This window comes from Rhinatrema bivittatum, chromosome 1 (assembly GCF_901001135.1).
Source record: "Rhinatrema bivittatum chromosome 1, aRhiBiv1.1, whole genome shotgun sequence".
Lineage (NCBI taxonomy): Eukaryota > Metazoa > Chordata > Amphibia > Gymnophiona > Rhinatrematidae > Rhinatrema > Rhinatrema bivittatum.
Window position 1 is genome coordinate 359,878,720 of NC_042615.1, and position 20,305 is coordinate 359,899,024.

Sequence of the window (20,305 nt, forward strand, 5' to 3'; positions counted from 1 at the left end):
CCCACTGCCTGCCGCCCCTGCCTTTCAGTTGGGCCCAGCCATGTGTCTCCCGATGCTGCATTCTCCCCGTTCCTGCTGGGCCCGTCGCGGCAGCCTCTTCTAAGCATGGCAAGGAGCCGCATTGACCCGTCCTGCCTCTCTCCCCCCCGGTGTGGCAGGACGCCGTCAGGGCTTCAGGACCAGGGGTGCCTTCCTCCCAGCCTCTTCGTCTGCCTCCTTAAGCGCGTGCGTGGCCGTCTCCTCCACTTTTAAAGGGCCAGTGGCAGGAACTGTTCGGCGGTGCTCCCCAATGACATCATAGGCAGAGGCCTACATAAGGCCACCACTCACCTTCCTCCAGTGCCTTGGCAATAGATTGTCTCATCTAGAGAAGTGGATTGCCTGTGTGCCTGTTCCTGAGTGCATTCCTGTCTTCCAGTCAAGTTCCCCTTCGTCTGTCTTCAGCGTATTGTCTTCTCCGCCCTCCTCATTTCTTGCTTCTTGGATTGGACTCCTGGATCTTGACCTCAGACCAGCTCCTGGCTTCTTCACAGATTGACACTCTGGCTTGACCTCTGCTTCCCTCCTGACTCTGCTCGCTCGCCGCCTGCCTAGACCTTTTCCCGAACCTGATTCTGCATGCTCTTCCTTTTGTACCTGCATCTTGTCAGATCTTCATCTACCCGGAGGCCCGCACTTGTCCAGCTGGCCCTGGCACTCGAGGGCTCAACCTAAGGGGAACAAGGGCTGGTATTGGTGAAGCTCCAGCTGGGCTTCCACTCCTGTTCACTCTGCCTACCGACAGTGGGGACTTGCAGAGCTCCTTCCTGCAGATTGCGCCAACTCCCCCTTGGTCTAAGGATCTACACTCCCAACAGATCAGAAATTTCCTCCTGCCTCTCTGGGCTTTTGGTTCAATCGGACGCAACCTCTATTGGGCTATCATGCCATGAGTCTTCATTCACATCTACCTAGGGATATTTATAACCTTCCCTAGCCCAGCCATTACAGTGCCAGTACCTGGGCAGGAGAGACAGATTGCAAGCCCCTCCTGACCCAGCACATGTACATCCTAATTCCAGCCACTAGGTGTCACCATTGAGCAACAGCTGGGGCTCCCTCCTCCTCTAAGGGCTGTGAACACTGCTGTGACATCCCCAGCCCCAGCCAGCTCAGGGACTGAAAGTCAGACCTGGGAATGAAATCTGAGCCTCCAGGCCAGCTCCTGTCATTTTACTAAAAGAATGAAACCCGTCAGGGAGGAGGGCACCAGATTTCAGATATTCTGCACCTACGCTGTTAATCAGATGGAAAGGATAACTAGAGGCTACCCCGAATTTTCTTCTACAATTTGAATTTCTTTGAAGTGTTCAAGTTAAGAAATACCAGTACATACCTTACATAATTTGAATGAAAGCATCGGACCACCTTGCTTTTTGGCAACTGTTTGCAATTATTTATGGCAACAATAGACTTTGCTGCATTGATCTTGGAAAAACTGAATTATTTGCCTATTTTGTTTCCTTTTGCTGGATCAGCGTAGTTTTCGAGATCACATAGCTAAGATGTAAAGAAGGGGTCTCGGATCTCGGTGGCCTTCATGTGCGTCATCTTTCAAAAATTCTTATGGGGTTGATTCATGCAATTCCACCGCTGAGCTTTAGACTTCCTTTTGATGACTAGCGAGAAAATAGCAGCTTTTGCCAAAAATCTACTGTCATAAGAGGGAATATTTGGCTACTATTCAAGCTCATTTGAAACTTTCAAAAAGACATTCAGAAAAGCCTGCAAAATGATATTCACGGTGGGCAGAAGGTGGAGCCTACGAAACTCACCATTATCAAGTTTTGCTCTGCCTCTGCTCCCACCCACAGCTTGCAATTCACTCTCCAACATATATACCTTTTATTCACCTCTCTGAAGCCTCTACCCAGAATACATTTACTCCTACTCAGGGCAATCGTAAATCTGGGCAGCCTTCCTTTTCCCCAATAGCTCCCATTCTGTCATATAGGACAAAATAATATTTCTTTTCCACTCCATGAAAACCATGGAAGCTGGTCCCTCACACAATCTTTGGCTGTACTTTAAACACAGTAACAAAATATATGATGACAGATAAAGAACAATTGGTCCACTCAGCCTGCCCAACTGTCTTTCTCTCTCATTTTCTACCACTTCTGGTAGATGAGCAAATAGATTCCCAGACCTAAATCAATACCAGTTCCCCTCCCATGTCATTTATTCAATCTCTCAACCTTGCTCCTATCAAGTATGCTAGATCTGACCCAAGCATATTTAAATTTTAACACAGTGTTAGCCTCCAACAGCACCACTGGTAGGCTATTTCAGACCTTGTTTTCTTCTTTGGTTTTTACAAGTCCCAGACTTCATCCAACTCCAAGACACCCCCCATTCCCCCATATTTTACCATTAAGAATTGTGTAGAGATCCTGTTAGATCTCTACCAAGAACCATACAGAATACTCTATGGGGAGGAATTTAGTAGTAATGTAGGTAGTTTGGCTCCCCCTAGTAGGAAAGAGTATTTGGTAGGGTCCTCTGGTACAGAAAGTCAGCTCACCATTGTAATGTGTGGATTTTCTGTTTCCCTTTACAGGGACAGCAAGCCATGGGTGCTCCCTGAATTTTCTGTTTATTATATTTTAATGCCTCCGTGAAGACTTGTAGTTGGGAGTTTTTTCCACTCTCCCTATCCTTTGTATTTTTTTATTGCTGATTTATTTAAGTTCTAAATACCCCTTAACTAAGGACACAGTTACGTTCTTTTTGCTGATTTAAAAACCATGGGAGAGATACCCTTTACCAAAGAGGAATCTGAGATCATTGGGATTTTTGGAGATGGAAGACTTTCAGCCATCCTTAGGAGAAAAGGAGAATGCAGAGAAGAAAGAAGTCATCATGAACCCCTTTCGGGTTTATCTGGATCCACTGGTGATTTTGGAGAGGAGGAGGAGCACCAGTATCGTTCTGACACTAAAAGGGAGAAGAGAACTGGTGCCATCCAAGTACTGTGAGGAGATCCAGGAGTGTGATAAAACTGCACAGGGGGTTAGATGAGACTTTCGGATCCATATTCAGTAGGACATTTAGGGGACAAGTTAACTGGCTACAGTTGGCCAGATAACTTGTTCCGTATATTCAGCAGGATATCTCACTGAATATACTTGCTTAAAGTTATCCGACCAACCGTAGCTGTATAACATTAAACACATCCGGATATTCTTTTGAGTATCACCAGTTATGTATAAAGTTATTTGGCTATGGTTAGCCGAATAACTTTAGATTTGACCAGATATATTCAAAAAAGAATATATCCAGTTAAGTTACTTTCCATTAAAAAAAAAAAAAAAAATCACAGCCTATCCCCCACCTCCCTCCCATCTGCGTTGCCTAGGCCCTAGAGGCCGAACTAGCCAGCCCCGGAAAACGGGCCATTTCATCCAGAAAATAAATTTCTGCAGCTGGGATTCCCCCCTCCCCTACTCCCTAGCTCTGATTTCTCCTTGTAGTACCAAAATGTCAAAATCGTGGCCTCTGGATCTTAGTGTCATCTGCCAATAGCCAAACTTGTTTATCCTTCTAACCATTCTGCAATATCACTCACAAAGAAATTGAACAGAACCAGCCCCAGAACAATCCATGAGGCACTCCACTGATCACCATTCTTTCTTCAGAGTGAGTTCCATTTGCGACTATCCATTTGTCTCTACTTCTTACAGATTCTGCAGAAAAGAAACTGCAATCCATATCTAGCAGATTAAAATCTCCAGCCAGTAACACCTCTCCTTTCCTTCCTATCTTTTGTATATCTTCGGCCAGATTTCTGTCCAAGTCCTCTGTCTGAGTCACAGGCTAGTAGTACACACCAATGCAAATTAAAGTGCCGTTGCCTCTTTTTAATACAGCCCTCAGCACTTCCTCCTTTCCCCCCACTCTCTCCATTTCAGTTGCTCAGATAGGAAAATTGGTTCTTACCTGCTAATTTTCATTCCTGAAGTACCACAGATCAGTCCAGACCAGTGGGTTTTGTATCCCTACCAGCAGATGGAGGCAGAAAACTATAAACTTTGAGGCACTACTACATAACCAAGAGTGCCACCTGCAGTCCCTCAGTATTGGCCTGTACCCAAGCCAACTATAGAGTAACAGCTCCTCAATGTTGTGTTACGCGCCCGCAACCGTCCACGGGCACGGCCCCCTACCTCATTCCCCGACCGGACTCTCGACTGTGACGAGGCCGACTGCCCTGCGCCGAGCCCGACACCCCCACGCGGCGCCGCAGATCCCCGGGCTGGCCGCCGGGACCAGAGCTGTCCCTGCTCCTCCCCCGCGGCCGCCACTGCTCTCCTCACGGCCCGGATCCAAGATGGCTGCCGCCATCTTTAGGCACGAGGCCACACCTCTTCGCTAGATTTAAAGGGACCTCGTCCCTTTAATTGGCCACAGCTGATTCCTATCCACAGGGTCAGAGGAAGTATAAAAGGAGACTTCCTCCGACCATTCCTTGACTTGGCAACGTCTTCGATCGCTGTCTAGTCTGCTTGCTTCGGTGAGTTCCTTGAGCTTGGCTTCTGGTTCCTGCTTCATTTTGGTGTTCCTGGTTCCTGACTTCGGATTGGCTTACGATGATTCTCTGGTTCCTGACTTCGGATTGGCTTATGGTGACTCTCTGGTTCCTGACTTCAGATTGGCAAGTGTTTTTTTTTTTTTTTTTTTTTTTTTAATTATTTTTATATACCGACATTCGATCTCATTCGAGATATCACACCGGTTTACATTCAGGTACTGTAGGTATTTTTCTATCCCCAGAGGGCTTACAATCTAAGTTTGTACCTGAGGCAATGGAGGGTAAAGTGACTTGCCCAAGGTCACAAGGAGCGACTGCAGGACTTGAACCCTGGTCTCCTGGTTCATAGTCCACTGCTCTAACCACTAGGCTATTCCTCCTGTGATTCTCTGGCTTACGACTTGGACTGGTGAGCGACGACCCTCTGGCACCCGACCTAGGACTTCTTCAAGACTACCGTCTCCAAGGGCCCACCTAAGTCCCAGCGGCCCGGGTCCCTACGGGCTCCTCCCGGGGGGACCGCGGGCTTCCAGGGGTGAAGACACATCTCCGTTCCTCGATGTCACGACTCTTCGTCCGCCTCCACCATCACGCCTGTCTACAGTATTGAGGGTCCACTGGTCACATCTTCGGTTCCTGCCTCGCCACCCGACAGGAGAACCTTCTGGTCTTCCCCCAAGGTATTCCATCCTCCCATCGGCCCAAGGTTCCACAAGCCTGAGCATAACACTCAATATCTCAACAACCCCCTAAATGAGAGCAAATGCCAAATCCAAAGGTTGGAGCCCCCCAAACAGAAAGACCATAAATCAACCCAAGGGGCTAACCACAACTTGGAAAACTTCTTTAGGTTCTGTATACTGTATATACATTCTGACAATTCTTCCCAGAAAGTATGCCAGAACATGGACTTGTTGTAATGGTCTTGAGAACATTAAGGGGCTGGGTCTCTGGACTGATCTATGATATTTCAGTAACGAAAATTAGCAGGTAAGAAACAATTTTCCTTTCCTGTTCGTACCCCAGATCAGTCCAGACAAGTGGGATTTACCACCCCTACACTGGGCGAGCCTGGGAAAGACCCCATCTCAACACATTTTCACCGAAAGTCGGCTCTCCTGGAGCCTGAACATCTAAACGGTAATGGCAAGATAAAGTGTGGCGAGAAGACCACATCACCACTCTACAAATCTCCTGCGATGACACTGACACTCGGCCCACGAAACTGCCTGTATTCTAGTCGAGTGCGCATGCAACCCCTCTGGAATTCTTCTCCTCTTACAAAGACAGGTCAAAACAATAGCTTCCTTCAGCCAATGCACTATTGTGCCCTTGGAGGCCTTGAATCCATTTCTGGCACCTCCAAACAATACAAATGATCCAACCACCAAAAAATGTTTGTGACCTTTGCCTCCAGTGACTCAGCAGACCAATTCGGGAAGGCAGGAAATTGATTCAGGTGAAAGGAAGCTACCACTTAGATAGGAATGAGAGTACTGTGTGCAAAGACACCCCCCTCATCCGAAATCTTCAGAAATGGTTTTCTAAAGGACAAAGCCTGCAGCTCGAGATCCTTCTGGATGAACAAATCACCACCAAAAAACCACCTTCAGCATAAGGTCTTTTAATGACGCCTTCCTCGATGGCTCAAAATGGAGGCCCACAAAGCATCTGCAAGACCAAGTTTAAATTCCACACTGGACCCAATCTATGCATCGGCAGCCGCAGATGTTCGACCCCCTTCAAAAACTTCATAACATTCGAATATGAGGCCAATGACCTTTTCTCTGGAGTATACCTCTGAAACACCCCAAGGCTGCCACCTGAATCCGCAAGGAATTGTAAACTAAGTCCTTGAAAATCATGGGCTCAGAGTATCCTTTCTGTTGCAAGTGCCTGCTCTCAAAAGTCAAGTTGCAAGATAAAAGTAATCCTCCCAATCCAAGAAAATAGGTCCTTGCCTTAACAGCCCCTGCAAATGAGCCAATCTTAGGGACCTGTCAATTGTGCACTGAACCAGATCTGTGAACTACGGATGATGCAGCCTCTCTGGCACCACCAGTACCATCCGGCCTGGATGCCTCTCAATGTGCCTAAACATTCGACCTATTAACAGTCACGGAGGGAACACATACAGCAGGATCCTTGTCGGTCATGGAAGAACCCATGCGTCAATGCCCTTGGCTGTGACCTATCTTCTGTGGCTGAAGAAACTTGCTGCCTTGGCATTGCTCCTTGACACCATCATATCCAGAAGGGGACTGCCCCACGTGACTGGATAAGGTCAAAGGCCTCCTTTGACAGCTCCCATTTTCCTGGGTCCAACTTTTGCCTGCTGCGATAGTCCGCTTGCACATTGACCCCTCCCACAACATGTGAAGTGGCTATCCCCTGCAAGTGATGCTCCATCCAAGAAAAAAGGTCTTGGGCTCCTTGGACAACTACGCGGCTTTTCGTTCCCCCTTGCCGATTGATATAAGCCACCATTGTCACATTGTCTGAAAACACTCTGACCATTTGACCCCGGACATGTATAAGGAATTCCACCAATGCCTTGCACACTGCTCTTTTTTCCAAGCGATTGATAGATTACGAATCTTCCACTGGCAACCACAGTCCTTTTGCCATCCATTCTTGACAGATCAACTTCTAACCCTTGAGGTTGGCATCTGTAATCCCTATAACCCAGCCCATAACCTCCAGGCCAATCCCTTTCTCTAAATTGGGATGATATTGCCACCATGAGAGACTGGACCTGGAAGTACCCTGCAGCAGTAAAGGCCAATGCCTCTCAATGCGCCGACAACAGATTCCAGTGCAACAGCAACACCCCTGTAGAGGATGTATGCGGACAAAAGTCCATGGTACCAAATTCAACGTAGATGGCATTGAACCCAGGACCTGAAGATAATCACAAACCCTGGGCACTGGTATCTGCAAAATCTGCAACACTTGAAATTTTAACTTCTGAATCCCCTTCAAGATGAGAAACACTCTGCCGAGCTGAGTATCAAATTCGACCCCAAGTATTCCAGCATCTGAGTAGGGCTCAGGTGACTCATCATCAAATTCACCACCCAGCTCAAAGACCACAATATATCCATCACCGTATGCACAAACTGCCAGCATACCTCCCCAATTTCCCTCAGATAAGCCAGTCATCCAGATGAGTATGAAATAGGATCCCCTCACTGCGGAGAGCCACTGCCACCATAACCATCACCTTTGTGAACGTGCGAGGTGCAGTCACCAAACTGAACAGAAGGGCCCGAAACTGGAAAAGTTACTCCAGAACCATAGCACAAAGAAACTTTGATGCTTTTCTTGGAATGGGTATGTGCAGAAAATCTTCCATCAAGTCCAGCGAAGCCTGAAAAACTCCAAAAGACAAACTGCTGCTATCCGCAACATTTCCATATGGAAAAACGGGGAACTCGCAGTATCACATTTCACCTTTTACAGATCGAGGATGGGACGAAAGGCTCTTTCCTTTTCTGGCACGACACAGTAAATCAAGTACCTCTCGTGACCATGTTCCCTGGCCACCATCATGCCAGCAACTGAAGGCAACATAACGAGTCCCGAATTGCCACTTGCTTGCCTCAGACACTGCAATGAGACACCACGAAAGCTTTCATGATGGGGACAAAAAAATCCTAAAGCATAGCAGTCCCTTATTACCTCTAGGACCCATTGATCTGAGGTAATCCTGGTCCACTCTGTAAAACTGTGATAGACAGCCTTCCACCGCTATCTCTAGACAGTGAACCAGTCTGGCTTCATTGTGAAGCCTTACCGCACTGGCCCCTGGTCGGAGCCCTCGCAGGGAAGTCTATGGGTGCCTCAAAAGGACTGCTGCCTGCCGGACCCCTGGTTCTGCCCTGAAGACAGTACAGAACTCTTATTGGGATGAAAACCGCCGCACCTCCTGAAACCTAGAGTGAGGCAGAAAAGACTACCTGATTATCAACTTATCCAGGGGCACCTTATTCCCATTAGACTCCCCCAAAACCTTCATCAATTGATTCCTGAACAACAATTTTCCTTCCTTTAAAGGGAAGATTACAGAGTTGAGACTTGGACCACATATCAGCTGACCAATCCCGCAACCACAGCAGACATCGCACCGAGACCGTCGCGACCATATTTCTGGTCCAAGTCCAGCTCAAGTCATAAAGCACGTTACCCTCATATGCAATCCCGGCCTCCTCCTGAGTTGACTGGCAATTAACACCAACATCTGCTGAAGACTTCTTCTGAGACTTTTAGACCCAGGGTAAACAGGGCCTCTGCATCAGACTTCCACAGATCGCTGCTCGCAGGTTCAGCACCGAGACTTCAAACATCCTCTCCAAATGAATCTCTAGCTTATGGTCCTGCACTGTCCTTTAATGCTGACAAACCCGCAACCAGAACAATAGTCTTGTTAGTGCCCACCAAGACTGAAACATCCACCTTCAGCAATACCAGCAGCTGCAGGATATCCCGTGAGGGGATACAACTTTTCTACGGCTCTATCCACCTCCGGAAAGTCCCATTCCTGGTTCACCAATTTCTTGATCCTTTTAGGGAGAGGAAAGGCTTTCAGTGGGCCCCGGAGTCCAACCAATACTGGATTCACCCCTTCATTGTTCAACTCTTCCTGGACCACCTTAATACCAAGTTCTTTCCGAACATGGGAAATAAGGGGCCTCAACTCCTCCTTACAGAACAGACAAACCACCTGTGGGCCCCTGGCCAAGGAGCCCCTCGACCTCTTTGCAGCCGGATGAGACGGCTGACAGAAATGACCTCTTATAGCCAGTGCTTTTCCTGGTTAAAAAGGCCTTATGATTAAGCAAGACAAATTCTGAGGAAAACTCCATGTCATCCTCTCCCCTGTCAGGCCCAGAGCTCGCATCTCACATCTCCTCCCCCCCCCCCCCCCCCCCCCCCCCAAATGCCTGTCAGGCTATTTAGGATCCCAGTATTAAACCTGACAGGGCCTTGGGAACCTTGCTTCTCCTACCAGCCTCGTACGCCCAGGAGGGTCCCTCCCCTCCAGAAACACATTGCAGCATAGCGCCGATGCATTCAGCTGTCCCAAGCCAGGCAACTGGCCTGACAAGCTTTCCCAAACTAGGAAACTGCTGTTAGCGCCATCTTGTCTTCATGCAGCCGGGCCTGCTGCAGAGGTACAGAAGCCACATGATCATGGCACACAGGAGAGGAGGGGAACACGGCCAAATGCAGCCTCCGGCTCCCCAAACACTCCAAAGCTATGACCAGAGTTGCTACACTGCTCCCTTCCCCAGCCCAAGCCTGCCCCAATGATCAAACCAGAAACAGCCTGAAAAGTTGCTGTTGAAAGAAAAATGTAACTTTTTTTTTTTTTTTTAAAGAAACAACAGCCACAGCAAAGGAAGAAATTTAAACAAAAAAAAAAGGGATACTTCCATGCTGCTGGCATCACCTCTGGAAAGGAGCCTTCATAGGATAAGAAGGAACCAGGACCCCTGGCTGTCAGACTCCTGGATCTGCTGCAGGCTAAAGCTGATCAGGGATTACCAATCCCCCGTTCACCCAGCCCAATCTGAGGGATGGCCCACGAAGGAACCTAACACCTCGGGGAGTGTCTTCTAACTTCTCTTCTTCTATCCTTTCTTTCTTTTTTCTTAACTGCAGGTGGCAATCTGCTGGAGACACAGAAATACTGAGGGACTGCAGGTGGCACTCCTGGATATGTAGCAGGGCTTCAAAGTTTTTAGTTCTCTGCCTCCATCTGCTGGTAGGGATGCAAAACCCACTTGCCTGGACTGATCTGGGATACGAACAGAAAATTACTTTTGACATGAGGAGCAGCTCCTCCCTTTTCTGTCATGCCTAGTCTTCCTCAACAGATTGTAGCCCGGTATGGCTATATCCTATTCATGAGACTCACCGAATCATGTCTCTAAAATCACAATAAATTCCAAGTCTGCCTCTACTATTAGTGCCTGTAGATCTGGAATTTTATTGCCCAGACTCCGAAAATTTGTACTCGTAGCTTCCAGCTACTCCTCCTTGATTTGCCGTTCTTCCCATTGTCCTCGTCTACCCTTTTGATGACTACTGAGCTGATTTATTTTCTTCACCCACTCCATGTATTTGTCAGGGGAGACATTCTAATGCCATAGATGCCATCTGCCACCTCTACTCTCTAGTTGAAATGCCTGATGACATACGATCTGAACTTGAATCCTTTTTCCTGCCACAGAAAAATGCAGACCATCTTACCACATAGCCTTTTATACACTATTCCATACATAGCAGTAGCCCCCAATATATCTAAAACATTCTTCTTTACACCATGTTTTTACACATATATTGAACCTGTCTACATGGCTTAGCCTTTCCTCTCTCTTTCCATGAACAGGTAACATTTGTGAGAGGCTATGGACTTCACCATGTGCCCAAACTGCTTCCCCAGAATTCAGAAATCTCTCTGAACTTCAGAGATGCTGTTTTGTTTTTTTTTATTTATTCTTTATTCAGTTTTACAAATTTAATTCAAGAACTTGAATTTGAAATATAAATACTTCACTCATTAATATTCAAACAAGAAATAGTCAATTCCTTAATTACAAGAAACAAAATATATATCTATTTAACACAGAAATAATACACATTATAACCTAATAATGAAATCAGTGAAGTATATTTATAGCCCACAAAATTTGATCCAAGATTTCCACAACCTTAAAGAAATATTATTAAACAATACATTCTGCTATAAGGGGAGTCACATTTATTTTGTAGACTTTTAAAATGCTTCTAGAAGTATACCTCAACTCACAGGAGACGAGGATACCAGAGGATCCCTTCTACTAGAAATAAAATATGTTAGTTGCGAGGGTTGAAAAAACAAAAACGAATTCCCCTGAAATTTAACCAAGCACTTGCATGGAAACTTTAGTATAAACATCCCTCCCAAATCTAACACCTGTGACTTTAACAAAAGAAATTGTTGAGACGCTTCTGCGTCGTTCTCGCAAGGTCAGGAAATATCTGAACTTTAATACCCAAAAAATTTTCATGGCGATGAGAAAAGTACTTTTTGAACACCCATTCTCTATCTGATTGTAACAAGAAAACCACAATAAGTGTAGATGGAGTCACTGCATGTTCTTCCGACTGTTCCAGCAGCTCTGAAATATTCATAGTTGGTGTTGTTTCCCTAGGGGCTAATATTTGGAAATTATCCAAATTACTTTCCGTGATTCTTTTTGAAGGTATATAAAAAACCTTTGATATTATTGGCAAAGTCTCCTCAGTAATTTTTAATATTTCTATCATATATTTCCTCCAAAGATCTTTAGCAGTCATATATGATAGTTTAGGAAAATTAATACATCTGAGATGTCTAGCTCGTATCTGGTTATCCAAATTTTCCACTTTTTGTTGTAAAATCTGATTTTCTTTAATTAAATTGCTTTGAAGATTATTTAAACTGTCCGTTTTCACTTCCATTAGATGCACCTTTTTCACATTTTCCCCAAGGTCTTTTTCAACAGTCAACATTCTTGCTTCTAAATTTTCCACTGCTTTTGCAGCTGAAAGAATCTGCCTCTGAATATTATTGTTAGTGTCTTTTATCGCTTCCCATATCGTTTGCAAAGTAAAGTTTTGTGGTCTTACCAGCTGGCAAACTTGGGCCACGTTCTCAGTACTTTTCCCTTCACTTGGTGATATTCCTCCTCTCATTTCTCGTTCGGGTCGTTCTGGCGTCTCCCCGCTCTCTGCTCGTTGTGGCTCAGCTTCAGGCATTCCTCCCCTCCCGGGGCCCGGATGTAAAGGGGTAGATAGACTAACCTCCGGCAGCGTGGGCTCTAGAAAGGATTCCCTTGAGGCACCTGTTCCCTGTACCTCTGGTTCCTCTCGACGCTGTTCGGCATGCCTTTCTGCAGGGTTCCCGGGAGGGTGTCTATCCTCCGGCGAGAATGACAAGAATTGCTCTGGGCTTCCCTCGGACACATCTTCCCTCCGAGGTTCCGCCAGCGAGCTCATGCCGGAGACCTCGGCTCCCCGACGGATGTGAGCGTCCATTGGTCGCAGGACCGCATGGGTCGAGGGGGGCTCCAGAGCTAGCCGCTCCCTCGCTCTCTTCTTGCGGCCCGAATGCGGCATCAAACAACGGTAAGGTAATTTTGGAGAGAGACGCTCACACACGTCTTACCTCTCCGCCATCTTGGATCTCAAATTTTTTCCAGAGATGCTGTTTCTAGCAAGGTCATTGGCCCCCATTTGGATAATAACATTGATCTTATAGGCCTTACTTCCTTCTTTAATTGCACTAACAATCTAGTTTGCATTTTTGTTAGCTGAAGATCCTGGAAGACCTTTAACCATTGTATGTCACTCAAAATGTATCCCACAAGTTAGTGCCTTTGATTACACAGTATCCCAGCAGGAGGAGTTTTCTCTGAGAGAGTACCTAACTAGATTCAGGTCACCCAGAACTCTCATCCTTCAGCTCTGAAGGAAGCTCCATGGCCAACTGGACTTCCATATAGGCCACTCTCATAGCGCATCTGCCGAGGTGAGACTTATATCCATTCTGAGCTATTTTGGCTACTTACATCTTCCAGAAGGTGCTAGAAGACACGGTTAGCAGCAGTCACTCCTCTGTCTCCAGATAAGTCAGCTCTTTTCTCAATTCCAGAGGGAGAAAAGCTCCTTTCAGCCACTCAAAAAGAAACAAAACTGGGGCTTTGAGCCACTGGCAGGCACTGGGTTGCTTGGAGGTCAATATTCAAAGAATTTGCCCAGCTAACACTGGTTAGCCAGACAATAGCCAAGATTTACATATTCCCCCCCTTTCCCTGGCTAAATTTTGTCTGGGCAACTTGATGCCTGCACAACATTTACCTGGGCAGCGCTAATGGCAATCCTAGGGTTTGGTTTCACTTTGGGTAGCACTAATATATAGTGCTGCCTGGACAACAGAAGACTTTTCAAAGTATGTTCTGCTGAATGACCAGTTAAAAGTTATCCGGGATAACTTTATTCACATAACTTTTCTGCTCATTGATTTACTCAATATGGACCTCCTGGTTACTAGGTGAGCATTTCAAAAGCTGATTGGTCAGCAAGAGACTACTGACATCAAACGCCTTGTTACATTTGGCAGCTTGCAAACTGCCACACTCTCCTCCCAACACTGCTCAGTCTCCACACACCAGGAAGCCACCAGAGCCCCTCTCCCATGCTGCCATGTCTACAACCTCTACGGCTATCCTCAACATGTCTGGAACGCTGCTGGCTCCAACCTCCATGACCACCCTGCCGCCAAGGCTCTACTTCCCCATTGGTGCACATAATTTGGTGGGAAACCAGAATCAGCGATCTCTGATGACATCATCTCTTTGGACCTATATGTAAGCCTCAGTCTTGCAACACTTCTCTGCCTTAGCAACAGGCCTCCTGCATCATTGTGTGTTGCTGCTCCTGGTTCCTGTGTTCCTTTTCCTGCTTCGTTCCTCCTCAATCCTCGCTTGCCTCATCTCCCTGTCTTCCCTTGGTCTGACTTCTGGATCTGACCCTTGCCTGGACATTGACCATTCTTGTTTGCCGCCTGCCTCTGACCCTTGCCTGGACATTGACCATTCTTGTTTGCCGCCTGCCTCTGACCCTTGCCTGGATATTGACCATTCTTGTTTGCTGCCTGCCTCTGACCCTAGCCTGGCCCTGGATCCAAGCCTAAGCCATTGCCACAGAAACTCTCGCCTAAGACCTGCCAGACCCCAGAAACTGATGGCTCAACCCAAGGGGAAAGGGGTTGGTATAGGTGAAGCTCCAGTTTCTCCCCTGCATAGCTCCACCAGCTGTCGATGAGGGCCTATGGGGCCTACGCTGTAGGCTGAGCCAAGTATGACAGACAGTCGAAAACTGGATTTTATCATACAGGATATTTTTAAGTCAATGCTTTCATCCTTTTCTTTCTGGAGCTTTTGTACATATCGAAAAGATTTGAGCAAAGAACTTGCAATATGCATTCCTGATTCTGTTTGCTGGGGGTATACCCTGTGCACTATCTTCAACAATGTTTCTCCCATTCAGTGTCTTAAGGCAAAAAGCAAAATGGGAGAAACGTTTGAAAACAGAGCCCTCTGGTTAACAGCATTCAGGTTGTATTAGTAATATCCATGTAGAAATACATAGCTAATGTAAGCATTGTAACAAACTTGAAAATGCCATATGCCCATCAATCATAAGATTAGGAAAAAAAAAAAACATAAGCACTCTAGTCACCTTGATTCTTCTTTACTGTGTCTAAATCTCACTTTCTGCTCTTTGAGCTCTTTCCAGCTAAAAACATTATCCTTATTCAGTGGCACCTCCTTGCCCTTCACCACTTTCACCAGCTTGCCAGTGGTAGGGGGGCTCACTACATGGAACTGGAGACGTCCCTCTATGTTGGCTGCACCACGCGCTTCCATAAAGGAGAAGTCCAGTGCCTTTACTGCCCCGATCCACACTATGAGCGATCCATTCACGTGAAGCACAGGGGCAGAGACATTGCCTAAGCAGAGCAAAACAAAAAGGGCTTGTTAATACATCAAATACTTAAAAGTAGGGCTAGCTTTAATCATAAATATACATGGACAACCTTTTGAAGTTGGAAGTTTCAGAATCCCTACTGTTGGAAACCCTGAGGTCAATTTTCAAAGAGTTTGGGCTCCTCCTTTATGGGGTTAGGCCTCTAAATTGGCCCTATTAATAACTTACTAGGGCTGAGTGCATAAATGTAGGCTCCTAGTTTCATCAGGGCTCCTAAATTTAGGTTCTTAAAAAGTGGGTGGCTATTGGGGTGCAGTTAGGAGGGTGAGGAAACGACGTTAAGAGCTCAGCGCTGAGTTTCAGAATCGAGGCAAATGAACAGCAAGCCTAAATTTAGAGTCCTAACTTTTAGGCTTCTAAGTTTGGATGACAATAAGTGCCTAGCTTAGGCTCCTAATTTAAGACCCTAAATTTATGATCTCAGCATTTTTTGAAAATTAGCCCCAATATCCAGTAAGCTCGAGAGTGGATAAGTTATCCTGCTACAGTTAATGTGTCCCCAATATTCAGTGGGATAAACGTCCCATTAATATTCCTAATAAAAATTATCCAACTAACTGTTTCCAGATAACTTTAAACTTAACCGACTATCTTCTGAATATCACCGGTTAGGTTTACATTTTTCCAACCTCATGTGGCCAGATACCTTTAGCCTTAGCCAGCTATATTCAAAAGAATATAGCCGGTTAAGGGCTGAACTGCAGGTTTAAAAAAAAAAAAAGGTTGCAGACCTAGATGCACCCACCCAAGCTAGAAATATATGACCCTGCTGAGCCACTCCAGCAGCACTCCCCTCCTCCCACACCCATCAAAGTCATCTTATAAATGTACATTTTAAAGGACCAGAACCAGCCTCCGGTCTACCCCTTTCCCTGCTTGCTCCCCAGTCCTGCCAAAAGTTGCACTTATCTGGTTATATTCTTTTGAACACAGCCAGTTAAAGCAAGTCTAAAGTTATCTGGGCCTAAACAGGGCCAGATAATTTTAGACCTGCCAGAAGGCACATCTTGGAATTTGACAAATAATTTAATTTGGCTAACTCAAAATATCAGAGATATATGGATAAGTTATTCAGCTAACTCAACCCCCAAAATGCCCCTGTCTTATTCAACTAAACCTTAGCTGAATATGGTTAACTTTTAGAAAGATAGGAAAACTTGTCATTTAGAATAATGTTTGAGTTATTTGGCTAAATGACTTTTAATATTGATCTCAATAATTTCACTTTGCCAATTTGAAAGTCTGACCTCTTGACACCAAAGAGTTATCTGAATCAACTGACAAACTCCATTTCAACTCTGATTTATACAATAAACAGGATTAATCATTCAGTGATCTGCAGGATTAGCTATTATTCTGATTAACCAAGATGGAAAATGGTATGCAGATATGGAATCAACAGAATAAGGTACTCATCCTGAAACGAAGGGTACTCATGAAACAAATATGCATCTAGCCCCAAAACAAGCTCCCGGGCATTTTGCCATCAAAATTCAAGCAGCACAGACCAGTTATCAGTAGACAATCACGAGACAATTTGGGGATAATTTTCAAAGCTATTTATGTGCTTTTAACACAGATTTATGTGCATAAATGGCTTGTGGTAAAAGTATGCATGTAATGTGTATAATAGCTTCTGCATATCAAAGCATGCCCAAAACCCAATTTTGCATATACTTTTATGTGCACAAAAAAGACATTCTGGGGGGAAAAGGGATACAGTTAGGATGGAGTTGGATTTACAAGCATACTTTGATTTTAAAAAGTGTACGCAAATTCACACACACACGTTACTCCTTGCAAAGAATACGTGTAACTTTGTGAAGGTGAGTTTCTGTATGTACTTTCATTTATTCTGCAAAACAAACATATGTGCATAAGTTTGCTTTGAAATCTAGTGTAAATTATGCAGCTAACTGTTGTATAAGTTACCCATGATGTTACAAAATTACTCTCTAATGTCTTGTGGTTCAGGTCAACCAGGTAGATGATCACAAGAGCAATTATTGTAATTTTATTGTAGTAGGCAACTTGTAAACAGACAGGCAAGGCTGGCGTAAGAAAACAGCAGCAGTATTTATTTATTTAAAACATTTCTAGCCCACACATAAATCTGCAGTTCATGGTGGCAAACATTTAATGAATTAGGCATGGATTCATGATGTTCGTTATTTTAGCAACACGGTATGCAGAAACTTAACTTTTAGGAAGGTGGAAAAATAGGAAAAATGATTGCCAGTTTGCAGAAGAAGTGAAGGAGTATTCTAGTGGCTACAGCAATGGACAGAGAGCCAGAGAAGGCAGAGTTCAATTCCCATGTCTCCCACTAATGCTGCTTGTCATTCTGAACAAGTCACTTCACCCTCCAATTTCTCAGGTACAAACTTACTGTAAGCTCTATGGGGAAAGGACTTACCAACTATACCTGAATTTGTAGCTTGAGCTCAGATTTGGAAACTAAATGCATCCAAGGTTAGAACAGCTGGAAATATGTTTTTCCATTTATCCCACCATCCCCCATAACCCCGCAAACTCTCCTTCCCTCTTGATACTTAAATTAAGAACATAAACATAAGAAATTGCCATACTGGGTCAGACCAAGGGTCCATCAAGCCAAGCATCCTGTTTCCAACAGAGGCCAATCCAGGCCATAAGAGCCTGGTAAGTTCCCAAACACTAAGATCATCCCATGCTACTGACGGCAGTAATAGCAGTGGCCATTCCCTAAGGCAACTTGATTAATAGCAGGTAATGGACTTCTCCTCCAAGAACTTATCCAAACCTTTTTTAAACCCAGCTACACTAACTGCACTAACCACAGTATTAGCTCACACCGATCCCTAGTACCAATCAAAACCCCTGCTGAAACACGAAGAGCATGCCTATTTATTTTATTTTATTTTTTTTAAAGGTGACTGAATTCTGAACATACTTGAGAGATGCGTGAATGGTTAACAGCTAAGGCACTAATCCTCCCAAGTTTCAAACTCATTCTAATTCAACCCTCTGTTTGAAGGGATATGTAATAAAGTGCTAAATTATTTTAATTTCTTTTTCTGAGTGCTCAAGTTTACTTAGCACAGTGACATCCACAATCATTAGCCCTAGCCATATCAATCACTTCCTGTCCATTTCATGCTATGCAAATTTTGTTAGCGTCCACAGCTGGGCGGCAATTAAATCACTTACACTTCAACAGCTAAGGATTAATAGCAATACCAGCCAATAATTCTTCCTAGCGCCTTCTGGTGAACTAAAGCACCACAAAACCAGCTACGCAGTGATCCTACGGGGAGTAATGATGACCTTCCTAGTACCGAAAAGGGGATTTGTTCTCCACTGCAGAGGTCAGAGGAAGCAAACCTGCTGCTGTTGCTTTCTGAAACATAGGGAGAGTAATTTTCACAGGCAAAATAGTGCTTTATCCACAGACAAAGCCATTTATAAAATTACTCACCCGATATGCGAGCAAAAGTAAAGCCCATATGCACATTTGTGAAGAGGCGTTCCCCGGGAAGGGGCTGGAGTGGGGGAGCTGTGATTACACGCACACGTTTGCATTTTCAAAAATATGTGCATAATTTTCCCCAAAAAACCTACACATACACATTAGCAGGTGTAATTGGGTGTGGACTGCAATCAGCCTAAATTCTGCAAGTAAAAATTATCCTCAGACTTTACACCAATGCAGACAGCTGCAGAATTACCCCCTTAATTATACTGCAAAGGAATACTACTATATATATATATATATATATATATAAACCGATGTTTGCTCTGCAATGTAACTTTTTTTTTTTGACAAATATAAAAAAGTTCCTTCTGATCAGAATAGGGAAGCAGTCAAATGAATTCCATTTGCTAGATAAAATAAATATTCCCCCAGGCCATTTCAATCACCCGTGGTCAGGTGCCTGGCTAAAAACTCACCTTCACATACTCCAGTGTCTGGATTGCCATAGGAAGCAGGCCCGCAGTCTGGCACACACTGACCGCTCTGCAGGAATGCCCGATTGTCACAGCGCTGGCACAGATTCCAGCTGTCGCAGTCCAAGCATCTGGCTGGGCAAGCTAGCCCGGGGGCAGGAAGATTGAAGGCAAAGAAAAAACAGCATCATTAGGAACCAAATCAAAGTGCCAAGGGGCACAGAGCCACAGAAAAGCCGGGTTGCTGTTACTGAAAGCTTCCCGAAGTGCGTTACACTCATGTGCAGCTCAACAGCTGACGTTCCCAAATCCTTTTTACTCTGCCACGCTGAAAAGAAATTACTTCCTGCGCTGTGACTGATTACGTGAATGGGTTTCAGCATTTCAACTAAGTGAGAGGATTTGGTTATTCCAAATCTGAAATATAACTTCTGTCTAGTACAATCTATTCTTTATCTAATTATCTTTGACTGTACGTGTATTGTGTGCTAAGGTCTTACTTTGGATTCATCATTACCGTAGTGCTAGAGATTCTAGACAAGGCACATCTGGCATGCACATCACTCGCTATTGAAAAGTTAAAAGACAGAAGCAGAACAGTGGGAAGATGAATAGGGCCTGAAAAATAGCGCTGTACCTCTTAGTAAAAAAAAACAAGACCACTCATGAGGAAAACATGGCTATCTTCCCCCAAATAGCTATACTTAAAAAATTGAATTGAATGAGCAGGCAATATATAAAATAAACACAATCCAGCTACGACCTCTGTGTTTTTAATTACTGAATGTCAGATGCAAACATTGGCAGCATAAATTACATAGAATATGACAGCAGACGAGAAGTGCCAGACCCAGCCGGTATGTCCCTTCCTGATGCAAATACCACAGAGCCTATGGACAGACTGCCTGGGCCTTGCGGTCCATATTCTATGTAACTTATGCGGCCAGCGGTTGGTTAGATAGTTGGATAAAGTTAGGCTCATTTTCCAAAGGCCTGAGTTCTTCCTCTCCTTTGTCTCGGTCTGGTTACCTGTGCATTTCCGCTGAGCCCGGTCTGCATAGTACTGCTTCCCGCATTCGCTGACGCACCCTCCGCCCAAGAGATAGAACGGATCCTCACACTCAGTGCACTCATTTGGCCCATTGCACTGGACGCAGCGGTCCTCGCATCCTACAGAGCGCACATACACAATCATGCAGATTTCACTTTGAAGCATATTGCCATGACTAC

General features: G+C 45.1%; 1 protein-coding gene across 2 annotated transcripts in view; it reads right to left on the reverse strand.

The window, feature by feature from the left end:
- The window catches only part of FRAS1 (Fraser extracellular matrix complex subunit 1), an 868,026-nt gene that overhangs the window by 362,797 nt on the left and 484,924 nt on the right, over positions 1–20,305 (reverse strand). For both annotated transcript variants that reach the window (XM_029600388.1, XM_029600395.1), the window contains exons 25-27: positions 20,105–20,245; positions 19,079–19,219; positions 14,840–15,110 (exon numbers count right to left, since the gene is read on the reverse strand). In XM_029600388.1, the coding sequence (XP_029456248.1) occupies positions 14,840–15,110; positions 19,079–19,219; positions 20,105–20,245 (553 nt within the window). The remainder of the gene's footprint in view (positions 1–14,839; positions 15,111–19,078; positions 19,220–20,104; positions 20,246–20,305) is intronic.